At 43.3% G+C, this 20,613-nt stretch overlaps 1 protein-coding gene and 1 long non-coding RNA gene across 2 annotated transcripts in view; one reads left to right on the top strand and one right to left on the bottom strand.

Annotated features, from left to right (window-relative positions):
- LOC124289032 (mRNA-decapping enzyme 1B-like) overlaps positions 1-20,613 on the top strand; it is a 154,148-nt gene that overhangs the window by 111,460 nt on the left and 22,075 nt on the right. The window contains exon 4 of the mRNA XM_046725628.1: positions 3,533-3,596. Within this exon, the coding sequence (XP_046581584.1) occupies positions 3,533-3,596 (64 nt within the window). The remainder of the gene's footprint in view (positions 1-3,532; positions 3,597-20,613) is intronic.
- LOC124289034 overlaps positions 1-20,613 on the bottom strand; it is a 29,919-nt gene that overhangs the window by 9,081 nt on the left and 225 nt on the right. Inside the window, exon 2 of the long non-coding RNA XR_006901571.1 lies at positions 18,424-18,519. This is a non-coding gene — a long non-coding RNA (uncharacterized LOC124289034). The remainder of the gene's footprint in view (positions 1-18,423; positions 18,520-20,613) is intronic.

The following is a 20,613-nucleotide window of genomic DNA, read 5'->3' as shown; positions in this document are numbered from 1 at the left end:
TTCTGTATGGACACCACAGAAGACGTGTTTACAGAGTGGAAGTGTTTTCCAAATTTTCTTGGAATTTTCAAAGAACTACAAGACTCCCGGTCAGTAGTGTCACATTGGTTGAGGTTTCTGACCATCGCACTCTCTATTTTGTACATATTGCTTGCGTTTTTTCTACTTTATTGAACTCTACTTTTCCCGCCAAAAATCTTATGTCACATGTCTGCACGTGTTTGTCTGTAAAAAAATCTTGGCTGATTTGGATCCCTTTTTTTTTTCTATGTGCCTCATGCTTCACGGGTCCTCCCTGCACTTTTTATAACGATGTTCATTGTGTATATAACTTTCCATGTAGACCGTGTTCCCCATGGCGATCGTCCTATGGCCACGGCTACTCAGTCTGTTGATCTGTCGGTGTCCACGGGATAAACACAGACACAGTTGGGATGCTTTATAGTACCCGGGAAGTCAAGTATCAACCATGGAGTGAACGAGTTAAGTTTTTATGCCTCACTGAGCAATGTTCCAGTTTATGGCGGCGGCCTGTAATTAATCACGTCTGGACCAGACAATCCAGTGATCAACTTGAGCTTCGACCTACACACTTGGTAAGGTGAGGTGACATTGGGTTTAACGTCGTGCTTGAGAATATTTCGCTCATATGATGACGTGCATGCATGTGTATGTGTATGTGCGGCTGCTTGTACTAGCCCAGACTTAAGCTGGTTTTCTAGTGCTAGCCCACTGAGATACCATGCCGCAGTGAAGCATGAATACCCCACTCAGACACATTATACTGACTCCGAGCCAACCAGTCCTTGTTGTAACCATTAATGCCGAGCGCCAGACAGGGACCAACAAGTACCATATATGGCAATTAATCAAGATACCATGGTGGCCATGTCAGCCCACGAGGGATGCTTGCCCACTCGTCTTTGGACGTCGTTTTTCAGGCAGTTTTCCGATGCCAATCACACTCAAATGATTGTGTTAGACCATTCGGCAGCTATAGAACCATCTCACCTCTTGACTGGAGATAAGAATCTTCCAGGACAGTCCAATGAGGAAATTGTTTCAACAATCTCTGGATATTTTTCATTGTTATGATATTGATCCTCTTTTTGTGTTGAGCGGAATTCAGATTCAGGGCTATCTCAACGATTTCTTAGCAGATTTCTCCTTTATCTTAGTGACATTAAGACAGTGAAACACGGTACTATGGTGGGCTACAGATCAGCAATCGCTTCTGTTTGAGATATACAAGGACTAGCAGTGGTTCTAACAGCTTGCTCTACAAGCCGATTAGATCATTCCAGTTTAGATTTTTTTTGCAGCTCCTAGTCCTACAATCTTCCCCAAGTTGGCTTTATGTCTAATTCTGTAGTCTCTCCAGAAGTCTTCCAAACCTATGCAGGAAATTTCATTGACATTTCTTCTCCTTAAAAGGTCGGTTTTCTACTTGTCAATGCTACAACTTCCAGTTCCAGAATATCAGAATTTTTTGCAATAGACTTTAGTCAATCACCTTTACACAAGGATATGGCTTTACCAGTTTTTTCTTGCCAATAATCAGGCTTCTGCTAGCGGTCTCTCTCGGCCACAGAGTATACCAGATACAAGTATTCCCTACCTCTGCCTCTCGATCAGACAGAACTAGATTCCTATGACCTGTTCAAGCTCTGAGATGGTATATCCAGCATACTCTCAACATCAGACGTAGTTGCCGCTGTCTTTTTATCTCATGCAAGACAATTGTTGATTTGGAGATCTTGATTAAATATTATATCATCTTGGCTTAGGAAGACAATCACTTTTGTTTACCAGGACTGTGACCCCAACTTAGTGAACAATAGTTTTCCTTGCATGAGACCAGGGCCTGGCTGTCGTCATTGGAGCTTGGGGGTCCATTTCCATAGATCAGATTTTGCTGGATGCCGGTGGAACATATCTAATCCCTACACCAATTTGCTTTTGCAAAACGTCATTCCAACCTTCGAGAGCCTACAGACAATGGAACCTCTAGTGGCAGTGCAGCACCTCTCCTCCACCTGTTTCCCCTTGAGGGGGAAAAGGAAGGAGGGAGGGGGTTGCAGATATATCCAAACTCAGCAGTGGATCACTATTTTGGACTGTGAGGGAGGAAACAGGTTAACAGTAAACGGAAGGATGAGGATCTTTGAAGAACTTTATCTACTAATATTTATCACCAGTAAGTGGAATTATTATATCCGCTGCAGTTTATTACTCCAGTTAAATAATCTACGAGAAGTCTTGAGATCACTTACCGGAAGTGACGTCATGAACCGAAAGTGACGTCATGACCCGAAAGTGATGTCATCAAGCAGGAAGTGATGTCGGTTAAAATGAGAATCAGTCAAATAGACTATTACAGAACCAGATATGACGTCTTGGACCGGAAGTGACGTCTTCTCCAAACACCAAATATTTCTCCCTCACGAGTATGATCCTTCCCTTTAGGTAATTGAATACTGGAATATCCAGGGAATGATCTAGGTAATCCATATATATTACATTTCATCACCTAGGTCATAGTTATCCTAATTGTTATGTCATAGACTATAACGGGATAATTAGTGGTATTGCTGTATTCATCATCTGCATAAACCTTCCTTCCTTATGTGTGATTTTGGCAACCATAATCCAGAGGGAATGTTTACACCTATAATTAGGGAAAGTTACATGTATTGTTAGTAGTTAGTAGTAAACTTGCCTCTGGATCATGGGATCTAGTGCCCACCCTACCTCCCCACGAGGAGATGCAGAAGATGTCAGTATTCTTCAGAAAAATCATGAGAGGTTTTCAACAAATACATTGTGACGTCACAGCTAAGGGAGATAACTGCATAAAGCTTTTAAGCATACCACTAGGGATAGCTATGATTTAGTTAACTTTTTTGTTTCCATTCTGTATGTGTCTGTGGAATCCACAGAAATAAGGCAATCATAATCCAGAGGTAAGTTTACTAATATTTACTAACAATACATGTAATTGTTCCTGATAGCTATGCAATAAATCACAATGAACAACAAGGCGTGGGTTATTTCATGATAAAACATTGAACTGACATGACATCATTTCTGGAGATTACAATGACGTCATAGATTGGACAATCTTCTCTTTTAGAGATGAGTGGGTTACTTCCTTTAGATCTAGCTGGCCGCAAAGATAAGCACAATGGCCAGACATGTACAGGTACAAACAGCTACACGTTACTGTACAAGTGATATAATTTTGTTATCTCTGCAGCCTTGTTCTCCATTCACCTTACCTTGATCTAAACATGATTAATGCCATGCGTGATGCCAAGGCATGTTTTCTGCATTACCTTTGGCTGCAAAATGGATGCCATTTTAAGATATGAGAGCCAACAAAGCCAGTGGTGCTTGAAAGACTTGAATGACAACTTGCTGAGTCTGCCGATTTGCCCCAGCGGACTCCCCCTTTAATTGTGGTGAGTAATTCAGCCAGTGTGCCTTGGTTGTGTTGGGTGCGTGTGTTACACACTTGTTGTTCATGTTACAGATATCTACGGCATCTGGTTCTACGAGAAGGATGAGTGTGCCAGGATCGGAAATCTCATGAACAAGTAAGTCACCAGCAGCAACCACTGCAACCACCACCAACACAGCCTGTCAGACGACAACAGATCAATTAGATTGCCCATACCATGGTATACATTTAGCAGTATCATCCAATGAAAGGTGCATGATTCGTAACACAGCTGCACATTTGTTGAAGTACCGTTTGATTTAGCCTTACTTGTGGTCAGACAATTTGAGCTAGACATTCCTATTAGGACCCATTCAACTGTCAATGAAATTTGGATAAGGATGTTTGAATTCGAAACCGCATTTTCTATAAAGACCTAAGACCCTCGTGGTCCTTTCATTTTCAGCAGAAAAGCCTGAATAAAATTTCAGTGATTACTTTGGACCTTCAAAGGCGTTTCCATGTTTAAGACCTCAAAGAAACTACCATTAGGTTGTGATTTCAGTCAGACTTTGAGTAGCCAACTGAATGGAGTAAGTAGGCAGCTGCATCAGCCTTATGAGGATAAGGTGAGATTGCTGACAGATTCTTAGTTAACTACAGCAATGGCATAGTAGAGGTAAACAGGTCCAGTTCTAATCCTAGAAATTGTAACCTTGGTTTGTCAGCACCATATTGCTCCTGTGTTCATCAAACGATGAAACCTGCACTGTAGTGGGATTTCATTCCACATCAAGTTGATACCCTGTGTCTGCCATCATGTGGTTGGAATGTTGCTGAGTGTGGCGTTAAACAACAAACAAATCCAAATGATTCTCCGTGATATGTCGTAATACTGTTCCATGCAGTGTTAGGCCTCTCACTCCTGTCAAATATAACAGCATGTGTGCCCGTGTACTTCTGAAATGTCAGTACCTTTCTGACCAGTTTGACACCAACAGGAATTATGTTTGAAGCCCCCATGCGGTAGATATAAGTTATTATTCCCTGTTTGCCTGCAGCTAAAGCAATGACCTTCCTGATCAGAACTGTGGGTATATTATTGTTGAGCACAAACACAAACATAGACCTCGTTGTAAGCTCTGTAGGTGTGTTGGCAGTCCGTATTGTTTAGAATGGTGGATAATGAGACTTCAGAAGCTGCTTTGTACACTCTTCTGTATAACGCTGCTACATCTGACCTAGATCCAGTACTTACTTGTCCTTTAATTAAGATGTTTTCTTGAACTGACATTCCACAGAGTAAGCATGGAATCAAGGTGGACAGCTGATGTGTGGGGAGGCAGGTTCTCCACATGTGCTATAACAGACATTGTTGTAGCCACCTTCCATGACAGTGACCGGGCTTTGTAGTCGGTGGATATAGAGTTACATGGAGCTGGATGGATATGATGGGCAGGGCTTTGTAGTTGGTAGATATAGAGTTACATGGAGCTGGATGGATATGATGGGCAGGGCTTTGTAGTCGGTGGATATAGAGTTCCATGGAGCTGGATGGATGATGATGGGCAGGGCTTTGTAGTTGGTGGATATAGAGTTACATGGAGCTGGATGGATATGATGGGCAGGGCTTTGTAGTTGGTGGATATAGAGTTATAGAGTTACGTGGAGCTGGATGGATATGATGGGCAGGGCTTAGTAGTTGGTGGATATAGAGATTACATGAGTTACATGGAGCCGCTTTGTAGTCGGGTGGATGGATATGATGGATGGATATGAGGGCTTTGTAGTTGGTGGATATAGAGTTACATGGACCTGGATGGATATGATGGGCAGGGCTTTGTAGTCAGTGGATATAGAGTTGCATGGAGCTGGATGGATATGATGGGCAGGGCTTTGTAGTTGGTGGATATAGAGTTACATGGAGCTGGATGGATATGATGGGCAGGGCTTTGTAGTCAGTGGATATAGAGTTACATGGAGCTGGATGGATATGATGGGCAGGGCTTTGTAGTCAATAGATATAGAGTTACATGGAGCTGGATGGATATGATGGGTAGGGCTTTGTAGTTGGTGGATATAGAGTTACATGGAGCTGGATGGATATGATGGGCAGGGCTTTGTAGTTGGTGGATATAGAGTTACATGGAACTGGATGGATATGATGGGCAGGGCTTTGTAGTCAATAGATATAGAGTTACGTGGAGCTGGATGGATATGATGGGTAGGGCTTTGTAGTCGGTGGATATAGAGTTTGTAGGAGCTGGATGGATATGATGGGCAGGGCTTTGTAGTTGGTAGATATAGAGTTACATGGAGCTGGATGGATATGATGGGCAGGGCTTTGTAGTTGGTGGATATAGAGTTACATGGAGCTGGATGGATATGATGGGCAGGGCTTTGTAGTTGGTGGATATAGAGTTACATGGAGCTGGATGGATATGATGGGCAGGGCTTTGTAGTTGGTGGATATAGAGTTACATGGAGCTGGAAGGATATGATGGGCAGGGCTTTGTAGTTGGTGGATATAGAGTTACATGGAGCTGGATGGATATGATGGGCAGGGCTTTGTAGTTGGTAGATATAGAGTTACATGGACCTGGATGGATATGATGGGCAGGGCTTTGTAGTTGGTGGATATAGAGTTACATGGAGCTGGATGGATATGATGGGCAGGGCTTTGTAGTAGGTGGATATAGAGTTACGTGGAGCTGGATGGATATGATGGGCAGGGCTTTGTAGTTGGTGGATATAGAGTTACATGGAGCTGGATGGATATGGGCAGGAGGCTGGCAGGGCTTTAGTTAGTCTGTGGATATATGGGCAGGAGCTAGTTAGAGTATGGAGCTGGATGGATATGATGGGCAGGGCTGGGGATATAGAGTTACATGGAGCTGGGCTTTGTAGTTGGTGGATATAGAGTTACATGGAGCTGGATGGATATGATGGGCAGGGCTTTGTAGTTGGTGGATATAGAGTTACATGGAGCTGGATGGATATGATGGGCAGGGCTTTGTAGTTGGTGGATATAGAGTTACATGGAGCTGGATGGATATGATGGGCAGGGCTTTGTAGTCAGTGGATATAGAGTTACATGGAGCTGGATGGATATGATGGGGTAGGAGCTTTGTAGTTGGTGGATATAGAGTTACATGGAGCTGGATGGATATGATGGGCAGGGCTTTGTAGTTGGTGGATATAGAGTTACATGGAGCTGGATGGATATGATGGGCAGGGCTTTGTAGTTGGTGGATATAGAGTTACGTGGAGCTGGATGGATATGATGGGCAGGGCTTTGTAGTAGGTGGATATAGAGTTACATGGAGCTGGATGGATATGATTACATGGAGCTGGAGGATATGATTTGTAGTTGGTGGATATAGAGTTACATGGAGCTGGATGGATATGATGGGCAGGGCTTTGTAGTAGGTGGATATAGAGTTACATGGAGCTGGATGGATATGATGGGCAGGGCTTTGTAGTCGGTGGATATAGAGTTAGTAGGAGCTGGATGGGCAGGGCTTTTTAGTAAAAGGATATAGAGTTACATGGAGCTGGATGGATATGATGGGCAGGGCTTTGTAGTCGGTGGATATAGAGTTAGTAGGAGCTGGATGGATATGATGGGCAGGGCTTTTAGTAAGAGGATATAGAGTTACATGGAGCTGGATGGATCTGATGGGCAGGGCTTTGTAGTCGGTGGATATATAGTTAGTAGGAGCTGGATGGGCAGGGCTTTTTAGTAAAAGGATATAGAGTTACATGGAGCTGGATGGATCTGATGGGCAGGGCTTTGTAGTATATATAGTTAGTAGATATGGGCAGGGCTTTTTAGTAAAAGGATATAGAGTTACATGGAGCTGGATGGATCTGATGGGCAGGGCTTTGTAGTTGCTGGATATAGAGTTACTAGCAGCTGGATGGATATGATGGGCAGTGGATGCTTCCTTTAACGCAGGCCATGGTATTTGTGTATCATCGAGTACTTTTGTTTACAAGCTCTGTGTAAATGTTAGTATTGATTTCACAAGATATTTGGGTTAATGGTACTTTGAGTGTTAGTGTGGGAGTGCTGAATACGTCACCAGATGTTGAGTTGCATGTGTAGTTAATCTGTACCCATGTACCGTATCAGTTTAGGTTGTGACCAGTCATAGGTATTAACCCTTGTCAAAGTCGACCATTTGTTCATTCATCTCATTAGCCACCTACAGCCTTTTTAACAGGTTTGTTAAAAATGCGTTTTTCTAAGGTTACATACGTGTGGTACTGTTTTTCTCTGAGGAGAGAAAAGTCCAAATTCAGTTTATACTTGTCTACTATTCCCCACGTCTACTTGAGTTATTTTGTATTTGGGTTCTTGTGCACATTCTATGCACAAGAAAAAGTGGTAATCCATTGGGCTGAATTTTCACCTTCGACCATGGAGAGTGTCCGGTTTCCTCAAGGCAATTAATGTCATGGCACACTGACACTCACCATGGATAACACCCACATCAATAACATTCATAACGGACAACTCTGATCATGGATAACACCCACCGTGGATGACATTCGTTGTGGATAAAACTCACCATGGATAACACCCACCATGGAGGATAACATCCACCATGTATTACGCTCACCATGGATAACACCCACCATGTATTACGCACACCATGGATAACACCCACCATGGAGGATAACACTCACCATGTATTACGCACACCATGGATAACACCCACCATGGATTATAACACTCACCATGGAGGATAACACCCACCATGGAGGATAACATCCACCATGTATTACGCACACCATGGATAACACCCACCATGTATTACGCACACCATGGATAACACCCACCATGGAGGATAACACTCACCATGTATTATGCACACCATTGAGAACACCCACCATGTATTACGCACACCATGGATAACACCCACCATGGAGGATAACACTCACCTTGTATTATGCACACCATGGATAACACCCACCATGTATTACGCACATCATGGATAACACCCACCATGTATTACGCACACCATGGATAACACCCACCATGGAGGATAACACTCACCATGTATTACGCACACCATGGATAACACCCACCATGTATTACGCACACCATGGATAACACCCACCATGGAGGATAACACTCACCATGGATTATAACACTCACCATGGATAACACCCTCCTTGGATAACACTGACCCTGAGGACATTTGTTGGAGGCATCGTATCTCATAGTAATGTCCAGCTGTTACTAAGTAGCTGGTTTAGTTGGCGTTCCTATAAATACAGGTGGCACTGTTGGTACAATGGGTGCCCAACTCCGAATTTGATCCTGGTTTCTGTCCTTGATTGACTTCTCAATACCCAAGGGTAATACACATATTCCCTTTTGCATTTTGGCTTTGCTCCCATACGAAACTGATATGTGTGAATGGAATTGACATATTATTCGGTATGGCATAAATCCCATTTCGCTTCTTCCAGTAAGGGGGCTCAAGTGTGCAGAGTTGTGTCCCTTGGGTTGTGGGTTGAAATCTGGTACATCCTTTTTTACTATACTGAAAGCCATTAAAAATGCAATTTGACATTCATACTTTCTTTACTCACACTAATTTCAACATATATAAACCTAACTGGCAGATATGTTTTAAGTGAACATCTGTGAATAATTTCATCTGAAAATGTCCAGTCAACAACAACATCAGTGACGCAACAACGACATCACACAAAGGAGGGGTCACTTGCAGTCAATATCGTGTGTCCACTGTGCGCTGCAAGACATGCTCGCAGTCTTTGGGGCATTGAAAGACACACATTTCTCAGGAACAGCTGTTGGATGGTCTGCAGCCTCTGATGGTCTGTGGCCTGATCATGACACCACCCCCTCCAAAACGATCATGTTCAAGGACACAGTTTGGCGCAAGTCTTTCTCCTTTACGTCGAGAAATCTGTTGACATCCATCTGCAAAGGATAAGTTAAACCTGGATTCATCTGAAAAAATGACATCTGGCCATGTCCTGTTGCCAAGATTGGCCCCATTTGCTGCCCGTCGCTGTCTGGCAAGTCTGTGGCGATGCAATAAGGTTGGACCACGGTACGGGTGACGACACCGGATGTTGAAGGCAGCAAGGCGTCCTTGCACCTTTTGGGCGCTGAAATGACGTTGACTTGTCCCAATTGTCCTCCTTGCCTAATCATCAGCTGTTTGGAACCGATTTCGCAAGTGTGAAACCCGGATATTGCGGTTTTGTCAAGCTGTTATCATTAAAGTGCCTGGCAATCATCACATCTGACCATACCGATAACCTGATTCCTTTCGTCTTGTGTCAAGTGTGGCATTTTCTCAAAGTGATTGAGTTTCACAATTCCTTGTGCTTTTACAGGGCCTGGGTGCAGGTAATGCATGTGCACAACGTGTTTCATGAATGTGGTTGTGTTTACGAGAAATGTCAAAGGTTCAGTTTTAAGTATCAAAGTTCATGTGAGAGGAATTCTCCGGGACTCGAACTTGAAATGGGCCAGATTAACAGCCTTTTATCCCTACATCCTCTGTATCGCAGGAAAAAATCTTCAATAGAACTTTTATAAGTTTCAGGACAACAATTACCAATTGCGTTTTTAATGGCTTACAGTATATGTTTCTCAGCACCATACCTGCCCGCATGTTCTTCCTACATGAAGTCAACGCCCCATGATGTAACCTGAATACTTATGAAAGCAGCTTTAAACACAAGGCTTCATTTAAACATTTACAACTGTCATTGGTGCATCCTAAAACTGCAAAATACAACCTCATATTTATACCAACTTGCACCCAATGCATGTTGATATGTTGCTGTTCAAGGAACTTAGACTTCAGCTGGAAAGCAGAATGATGATGAACTAGCTTGGAGCAGTGGTGAATGAATAAATGATCAGTTCCAAAACTTTGAATAGTTCTATATATTTAGCAGCAGGTGCAACCTGTTTTTGTGAGGTCCATCAAGGTTATTAGCTAAGGTTGCACTGTGTGCAAGTACGTTTCATTTCCTTAAATCGAGTCCTTTATGTTATCTGTCTGTGAGACTTCACTTGTCAATAAAGAAGTAAAGCTACAGGGCCTAGATTTTCGAAGCTAGCTTAGCTCTAAGATTGTCGTAAGTGCCATACATTAACATTAACTTACAACTATCTTAGCGCTAAGAGAGCTTTGAAAATCTAGGCCCAGAACTTGAGCTCCTGTTTTCACCTGGGAAAGGTGTTTCTGTCATTATTGTATTTTTAGTGTCTGTACTCTATCATCGGAAATATGGCCTAATGGCAAGCTATGGCTTTAAGCAAAGCTATGTCAATATTGTTTACCGTACCAGTTAAATGATCCGTGCAGCAGGGCTAAAACAGATGCTTTCTGTACCTTTCACAGAAATGCATAGCTCTGCTTGAAACACTGAAAATATTCCTCTGTATTTCTTAGTTGTGACAAAACCTGCCTTCACAGAACATCATAACACTGCTTGAAACACTGAAAATATTCCTCCGTATTTCTTAGTTGTGACAAAACCTGCCTTCACAGAACATCATAACACTGCTTGAGACGCTGAAAATATTCCTCCGTATTTCTTAGTTGTGACAAAACCTGCCTTCACAGAACATCATAACACTGCTTGAAACACTGAAAATATTCCTCCTTGAAGCTGACAGATTTCTTCATAGTTGTGACAAAACCTGCCTTCACTTCACAAACATCATAACACTGCTTGAACACTGCTTCCTCCAGATTTCTTAGTTGTGACAAAACCTGCCTTCACAGAACATCACTGCTTGAAACACTGGAAATATTCCTCCGCATTTTTTAGTTGTGACAAAACCTGCCTTCACAGAACATCATAACACTGCTTGAAACACTGGAAAAATATTCCTCCCATTTCTTAGTTGTGAACATCCTGCCTCCTCTTGAAACGTGGAAATATTCCTCCGTATTTCTTAGACAAAACCTGCCTTCACAGAACATCATAACACTGCTTGAAACGCTGAAAATATTCCTCCAGTATTTCTTAGTTGTGACAAAACCTGCCTTCACAGAACATCATAACACTGCTTGAAAAACACTGGAATGGTTCCTCCGTGATTTTGTTAGTTGTGACAAAACCTGCCTTCACAGAACATCATAACACTGCTTGAAACACTGGAAATATTCCCTCCGCGATTTCTTTAGTTGTGACAAAACCTGCCTTCACAGAACATCATAACACTGCTTGAGACGCTGAAAATATTCCTCCGTATTTCTTAGTTGTGACAAAACCTGCCTTCACAGAACATCATAACACTGCTTGAGACGCTGAAAATATTCCTCCGTATTTCTTAGTTGTGACAAAACCTGCCTTCACAGAACATCATAACACTGCTTGGAAACGCTGAAAATATTCCTCCGTGATTTTTTAGTTGTTGACAAACCTGCCTTCACAGAACATCATAACACTGCTTGAAACGCTGGAAAATATTCCTCCAGATTTTCTTTAGTTGTGACAAAACCTGCCTTCACAGAACATCATAACACTGCTTGAGACGCTGAAAATATTCCTCCGTATTTCTTAGTTTTGTCAAAACCGGCATCAGAGTTGTTGAGTCTCTGTATTACTGCATTAACCTTTCATCCTTTGAATCAGTTCATTTCTTCACTGAATTGGTTGAGTTCATCATTGAATTGGTTAGCCAATTTCATAATGTTACTTTGTTCCAACAACATGAGGTGGGTAGCCTAGTGGTTAAAGCGTCATCATTAAGTTTGGTTAGCCAATTTAATGTTACTCACATGCAAGATTTCTGGTTCGACTCCCCACATGGGTACAATGTGTGAAGCCCATTTCTGGTCTCCCCCACCGTCATATAGCTGGAATATTGTTAAGAGCGGCGTAAAACAATACTCACTCACTCCAACAACATGAACAAATCAAAAGTGTAGTTTCATTCATTATTGGGGGTGGGCTGACATACATCCTGCAGTGCACAGGGCCAGGATCTGCTGATTGGATTCCAAGATGGTGGTCTCATGCCATCGCTCTGTTTTCCTCATACACGGGCATGCTATGATATGCAGATCAACTTGTGAAACATACAAAGTATTAGTATTCATGGCCATCATGTTATAAACTGTTTGATCATAATATTGTATCTATTTATTGCTGACTGTTGTTGCTGTGTATTTCTCCAGAGCCGTAAGGTGTGTTTATGTTTAGTGGCCATTCCATTGTATAATTGTTTCGTATTCCCTGCATAACCTACAAGTGGTGTTTAAATCCAGTGGCCAACGTATTGTATAATTGTTTTGTATTCCCTGTAACCTACAAGTGGTGTTTAAATCCAGTGGCCAACGTATTGTATAATTGTTTTGTATTCCCTTTAATATGCAAGTGGTGTTTATATTCAGTGGTCAAAGTATTGTACACTTGTTTTGTATTCCCTTAACATGCAAGTGGTGTTAATGTTCCGTGGCCAATGTATTGTATAATTGTTTTGTATTCCATATAACCTACAAGTGGTGTGTATATTCAGTGGCCAACCTATTGTATAATTGTTTTGTATTACCTGTAACCTGCAAGTTCTGATTATGATGGAAGCTAGTACTTCATATTATGGATGATCCCATCGAAGACACTCTGTCTGCTACAGAGAATGTTGCACTTATTGTACTTTGTGTACCGACACATCTGCTCTGATGTGTTGCATTCAGTAATTCAAGAACATGGTCTTGATTCATCAAAAAGCTAAAATCAAATGCATAAAATATGGTTGGATGGGAAGCACCAGTTGTAGTCAGCCTGGGATGAGGGGAGAGGGGGGATGGGAGGCACCAGGTGTAGTCAGCCATGGGAAGAGGGAGAGGTGGGATGGGAGGCACCAGGTGTAGTCAGTCATGGGGAGGTGGGATGGGAGGCACCAGGTGTAGTCAGCCATGGGGGAGCGGGATGGGAGGCACCAGGTGTAGTCAGCCATGGGGGAGGTGGGATGGGAGGCACCAGGTGTAGTCAGCCATGGGGGAGGTGGGATGGAAGGCACCAGGTGTAGTCAGCCTTGGGGAGGGGTGGGATGGTGTTAGGCACCAGGTGTAGTCAGTAGTCAGCCTTGGGGGAGGTGGGATGGGAGGCACCAGGTGTAGTCAGCCTTGGGGGGGAGGTGGGATGGGAGGCACCAGGTGTAGGTGGGATGGAAGGCAGCCTTCAGCCTGGGGGAGGTGGGATGGGAGGCACCAGGTGTAGTCAGCCTTGGGGGAGGTGGGATGGGAGGCACCAGGTGTAGTCAGCAGCCTTGGGGAGAGGTGGGATGGGAGGCACCAGGTGTAGTCAGCCTTGGGGAAAGGTGGGAGGAGGCACCAGGTGTAGTCAGCCTTGGGGGAGGGGGATGAGGGCACCAGGTGTAGTCAGCCTTTTTTTTTTTTTTTTTTTTTTTTTTTTTTTGGGGAGGGTGGGGTGGGAGTCAGCAGGTGTAGTCAGCCTTGGGAATTGGGATGGGATGGGGAGGCACCAGGTGTAGTCAGCCTTGGGGGAGGTGGGGGAGGCACCAGGTGTAGCCAGCCATGGGATGAGGGAGAGGTGGGATGGGAGGCACCAGGTGTAGTCAGCCACATGGGATGAGGGAGAGGTGGTGGATGGGAGGCACCAGGTGTAGTCAGCCATGGGATGAGGGGAGAGGTGGGATGGGAGGCACAAGGTGTAGTCAGCCAAGGTTGGAGGAGGAGGGGAGGCACTAGGTGTAGTCAGCCTTGGGAGGAGGGGGGGGGAGAGGCACCAGGTGTAGCCAGGGGATGATGGGAGTGCAGATGGGAGGCACATGTAGTCAGCCATGGGATGAGGGAGGGGGGCACCAGGTGTAGTCAGCCATGGGATGAGAGGCGGGGCATGGGAGGCACCAGGTGTAGTCAGCCATGGGATGAGAGGGAGGGGGAATTGGAGGCACCAGGTGTAGTCAGCCATGGGATGAGAGGGAGGGGAAGGGGGTCAACCTTTGGGGGAGGCTGCTGCAGTGGCATGTATGACACTCAACCGGCTTAAGAATGTACCAAACACTATCAGGGGGTCAAATATGAGACCACAGTTCGCTTTGTTCCAGTACCTCATTCCTCTGTAAACCTCAACTGGAGCTCATTAACACCTCTTTCCTGAGAAGTTCCAGGCAATGGGATGTGTTGTCCCTTTGTAGTCTGACTGTGTAAAGTGGTTTGTGGCTAGAGAACTGTTATGTTAGTATTGTATGACTCCTGATGATCTCTGATGAGATAACACAGGAATACAACTCCCATCACTGATATGGTGTTCTTTAACCAGATATTTTCAAGTGATAAATAGGCTGTCGCTGGTTATTGAGTCGTTCCCGGAGCAAAAGGAGGGTATTGTTGATATGTGTTTTTATTCAGTTGTTTCTGATTATCTGGCACATTAAGTACCAATCCGAAAAGCTCAGACTTGGAATAATTAATAAAATATATTCAAGTAGCTGACAATAGTCAGCATGTGTTCAATGATAGACTGTGTCAATGATGGTGTGGACAGAGGGTACTTGTTGTTACCCTGCCTTGTGCTTGGCATAAAGGGATAAAACAATGACCTGATTCAGCATACTTACCTGACGTCTGAGTGGATGTGTATTTGTAAAACATTTGTGTGCACCAACACTCAAGCACACACACTCACACACAGGCATGCATGCATGCACACTCACTCTCTCTCTCTCTCTCTCTCTCACACACACACACACACACACACACATTTATGGTGTTCTTCCATGACGTGTAATGGAGGTAACTGTCTAGCCCGATGTGTAATAGATGCAAACAGTAAGCTTCTTCCAGGCGTGGTAATGGAGGCACCGTCTAGTGGCGTAATATACCGGTGCTCTCTTCTGTATGAATTGATATGCAACAAATTGTTCTAATGTGTAATAGATGCACTGGTGCCCTTCCTTCTGAAGTGTAATGGAGGTACTGGTCTAGCCTCGACAGTAATAGATGTACTGGTGCTCTTCTTCTGTAAGTGTGTAATGGAAGGTACTGTCTGCGCCCGATGTAATAGATGTACTTCACCTGCCTTCCAGGCGTGTTCACCGTCTAGCCCCGGGATGTGTAATAGATGCAATGGTGCCCTTCTTCTGTAAGTGTGGAATGGAGGTACTGTCTAGCTCAATGTGTAATAGATGTACTGATGCTCTTCTTCTGTAAGTGTGTAATGGAGGTACTGTCTAGCTCGATGTGTAATAGATGTACTGGTGCTCTTCTTCTGTAAGTGTGGAGGTACCCGTCCAGCCCCATGCGTAATAGATGTAGGCTACTCCGTAAGTGTAATGGAGGCACTGTCTAGCCCCGATGTGTAATAGATGTACTGGTGCTCTTCTTCTGTAAGTGTGTAATGGAGGTACTGTCTAGCTCGGATGTGTAATAGATGTACTGGTGCTCTTCTTCTGTAAGTGTGTAATGGAGGTACTGTCTAGCTCCAGTACCCTCGATGTGTAATAGATGTACTGGTGCTTTTCTTCTGTAAGTGTGTAATGGAGGCACTGTCTAGCTCGGGATGTGTAATAGATGTACCTGGTGCTCTTCTTCTGTAAGTGTGTAATGGAGGTACTGTCTAGCCCGATGTGTAATAGATGTACTGGTGCTCTTCTTCTGTAAGTGTGTAATGGAGGTACTGTCTAGCCCGATGTGTAATAGATGTAACTGGTGCTCTTCTTCTGTAAGTGTGTAATGGAAGTACTTGTCTCAGCTCAATGTGTAATAGATGTACTGGTGCTTTCTTCTGTAAGGTGTGTAATGGAGGTACTGTCTAGCCCGATGTGTAATAGATGTACTGGTGCTCTTCTGTAAGTGTGTAATGGACAGTACTTGTCTAGCCCTCGATGTGTAATAGATGTACTGGTGCTCTTCTTCTGTAAGTGTGTAATGGAGGTACTGTCTAGCTCGGATGTGTAATAGATGTACTGGTGCTCTTCTTCTGTAAGTGTGTAATGGAGGTACTGTCTAGCTCGATGTGTAATAGATGTACTGGTGCTTTTCTTTCTGTAAGTGTGTAATGGAGGTACCCGTCTAGCTCTCGATGTGTAATAGATGTACTGGTGCTCTTCTTCTTTAAAGTGTGTAATGGAAGTACTGTCTAGCTCGATGTGTAATAGATGTACTGGTGCTCTTCTTCTGTAAGTGTGTAATGGAGGTAACTGTCTAGCTCGATGTGTAATAGATGTACTGGTGCTCTTCTTCTGTAAGTGTGTAATGGAGGTACTGTCCAGCTTCAATGTGTAATAGATGTACTGGTGCTCTTCTTCTGTAAGTGTGTAATGGAGCCACTGTCTAGCCTCGATGTGTAATAGATGTACTGGTGCTCTTCTTCTGTAAGTGTGTAATGGAGGTACTGTCTAGCCTCGATGTGTAATAGATGTACTGGTGCTCTTCTTCTGTAAGTGTGTAATGGAGGTACTACGTCTAGCCCCAATGTGTAATAGATGTACTGGTGCTCTTCTTCTGTAAGTGTGTAATGGAGGCACTGTCTAGCTCGATGTGTAATAGATGTACTGGTGCTCTTCTTCTGTAAGTGTGTAATGGAGGTACTGTCTAGCTTCGATGTGTAATAGATGTAACTGGCACTCTTCTTCTGTAAGTGTGTAATGGAGGTACTGTCTAGCTAATGTGTAATAGATGCACTGGTGCCTTCTTCTGTAAGTGTGTAATGGGGGTACTGTCTAGCTGATGTGTAATAGATGACTGGTGCTTTTCTTCTTTTAGTGTGTAAATGGAGGTACCCGTCTAGGCCTCAATGTGTGATAGATGTACCGCAGCCCTCTTCTGTAAGTGTGTAATGGAGGTATTGCTGTCTGGCGTAATAGATGTACCTGGCACTCTTCTGTAAGTGTGTAATGGAGGTACTTGTCTAGCTCGATGTGTAATGTATGTACCTCTTCTTCTGTAAGTGTGTAATGGAGGTACTGTCTAGCCTTCGATGTGTAATAGATGTACTGGTGCTTTTCTTCTGTAAGTGTGTAATGGAGGTACTGTCTAGCTTCGATGTGTAATAGATGTACTGGTGCTTTCTTCTTCTGTAAGTGTAATGGAGGTACTGTCTAGCTCGATGTGTAATAGATGTACTGGTGCTTTTCTTCTTCTGTAAGTGTGTAATGGGGGTACTGTCTAGCTCGATGTGTAATAGATGTACTGGTGCTCTTCTTCTGTAAGTGTGTAATGGAGGTACTGTCTAGCTCGATGTGTAATAGATGTACTGGTGCTCTTCTTCTGTAAGTGTGTAATGGAGGTACTGTCTAGCTCGATGTGTAATAGATGTACTGGTGCTCTTCTTCTGTAAGTGTGTAATGGAGGTACTGTCTAGCTCGATGTGTAATAGATGTACTGGTACTCTTCTTCTGTAAGTGTGTAATGGAGGCACTGTCTAGCTCGATGTGTAATAGATGTACTGGTGCTCTTCTTCTGTAAGTGTGTAATGGAGGTACTGTCTAGCTCGATGTGTAATAGATGTACTGGTGCTTTTCTTCTGTAAGTGTGTAATGGAGGTACTGTCTAGCTCGATGTGTAATAGATGTACTGGTGCTCTTCTTCTGTAAGTGTGTAATAGACAGAGGTACTGTCTAGCTCGATGTGTAATAGATGTACTGGTGCTCTTCTTCTGTAAGTGTGTAATGGAGGTACTGTCTAGCTCGATGTGTAATAGATGTACTGGTGCTTTTCTTCTGTAAGTGTGTAATGGAGGTACTGTCTAGCTCGATGTGTAATAGATGTACTGGTGCTTTTCTTCTGTAAGTGTGTAATGGAGGTACTGTCTAGCTTCGATGTGTAATAGATGTACTGGTGCTCTTCTTCTGTAAGTGTGTAATAGACAGAGGTACTGTCTAGCTCGATGTGTAATAGATGTACTGGTGCTCTTCTTCTGTAAGTGTGTAATGGAGGTACTGTCTAGCTCAATGTGTAATAGATGTACTGGTGCTCTGGTGGACATAAAGTCTGTGATTCGCTCACCTCGATCCAGGAAGAGAATATCTTGAAAGCATTAGTAGTACCGTGTCCATCAGAAAACAACCACCCTTGCCACACATCTTCTCTTCAGTGAGTTACCTAAACAAGACGTGTGCAAGTGGCAATAACATGTCTGTTTATTTACCTGGGAACATTCCGGAACACATCCATATTTCCTAATCTCCACCTATCTTGACATTTTGCTAAGTATAAGTGTCATGGCATTAGTAACCTCAGCAGGCTTTTAGTATTTTACATCATGTCAGGTGGAAGGTTGAAGGTACCCCTAACACTTGTGGAACACTTCCAGGACTGAACATGTTAGATGGGGCAGTCTTCCAGAAGTCCAGTGGAAGGAACAGTGATGATAAATCCTGTGAATCACCCAGATATGAGCTTCTGTAACGAAACTTTGTCTTCTAGGCAGAAAATCTGACCTTTAGATCTCTACATTATAAAAGGGTATGGTAGCGCAGTGGTTAGTGTATACTCACTCACTCACTCACTCTCTGTTGAACAGAGGAACAGTTTGTAGAACAATGGTTAGTATGTGCCCTTACACAAGAACAAGATTTGATTCCCTAAACTGTCATACACTAGGGCGGTGGGGTAGCCTAGTGGTTAAAGTGTTGGCTCGTCTCGCCGAAGACCCGGGTTCGATTCCCCACATGGGTACAATGTGTGAAGCCCATATCTGGTGTACCCCGCCGTGATATTGCTGGAATATTGCGAAAAGCGGTGTAAAACCAAACTCAGTCAGTCAGTCAGTCATACACTAACTCTCTACCATACAACTAGAAGAGCAACTTACTGTTGGTAACCAGAGTGAGTCCCCATGCTTTAAAGTTACTGTCAGTGGTGATATCCTTATGAGCAACACACACGGCCACCAACATCACCAAACATCACCCTCACCACCCACACCACCCTCACCTCACACACCCTGTCCCCACACCTATCCACTTACATTTAAGTTTGCCATCAGTGTTGATAAGCTTATGGTCAGCCCCTTGCCTTGAAACTAATTTAGCACCACAGACACTTAAACAGAACATAATGTACTGATGCATGAGTTGGAATATGTCGTGACTTGGACAATCCTGACGCTGTAAACAAGACATTATTGTATTGATAGGCCATGTACTGTTTTCATTAGAGAGCATTGTCAATAGTCCTTCAGTTATATCCTGAATTCTATTTATTGCCATTAAAAAGATACAGGATTCAGTTCACATCTAATAGTATTACATGGTACGGGAAATCCTATCTTCAGACTGACATGACCTTATAGACTCCACTCAGTCTGTAAAGAACTTCTTGACTTCATAGATCTAAGAATGTTTTCCCTCCAATAAGCATATTTTGATGCTCTATTAATACACTATTTTGAGGGGGTATTTTTCATCTCCCGTTTTATGATGATTACAAAATGAGATGGCAGGGGCGTATATCAACTCCAGTCTAAATTTACTTCTTCCTAGCAGACAAAGATAAGGTACCTGCAGGTTACAGATATGAGCAGGTTCATCATGCATGTATTTCACATGAATATGTTACATGTACGGGAAAATTATCTTGAGATACCGGAACTGTCTAGAGATTATACCCAGTATTTAACCTTCAGCCACCATTTTGATTAACTCCAATTTTGTGAAGTCTATTAACATCTCATGATGTTGAACCTGTTGGCAGGGTACGTATTTACTCATGGTATCAGGCTGTTTTAGTTAATATGCATGACATGCACCTGTTACAGATTGCCTGAGCATTGTGAAAAACACAAAGAATTCCATGATGAACGGCATTGTGGAGAAAGTGATAATTATGAAGATAAAGAAAAGAGTGTGTTGAAAGAAAGTTGGAACACAAACCGATTCCCTTTGTGGTGGCAAGATAACTAATTTGGTGTGTAAAAATAAATCCAGCAAAGATAGATGATTGTGCTGTACAGGTGACGTCAGAGATGGTATTTTCCTTCCGACTTTTATGACCCATGTTACGATCTCCTCTCAGGTGGCATCTGATGGACATATATTACATGGCGCATCTGCTGGTCGATTTCACAACTTGTACATCTCTTTCTCTCGCCAGTGGTATGGCCTAATGGTTAAAGCAGTTGCTTGTCAGACCAAAAAGACCCTGGATTCGATTCCACAATTTTTCCATATGGGTACAACCTGTGACGCCCATTTA

Source organism: Haliotis rubra, unplaced genomic scaffold (assembly GCF_003918875.1).
Source record: "Haliotis rubra isolate DU_JTF1 unplaced genomic scaffold, ASM391887v1 Scf430, whole genome shotgun sequence".
Lineage (NCBI taxonomy): Eukaryota > Metazoa > Mollusca > Gastropoda > Lepetellida > Haliotidae > Haliotis > Haliotis rubra.
This window is presented reverse-complemented; position numbering and strand designations above follow the sequence as displayed.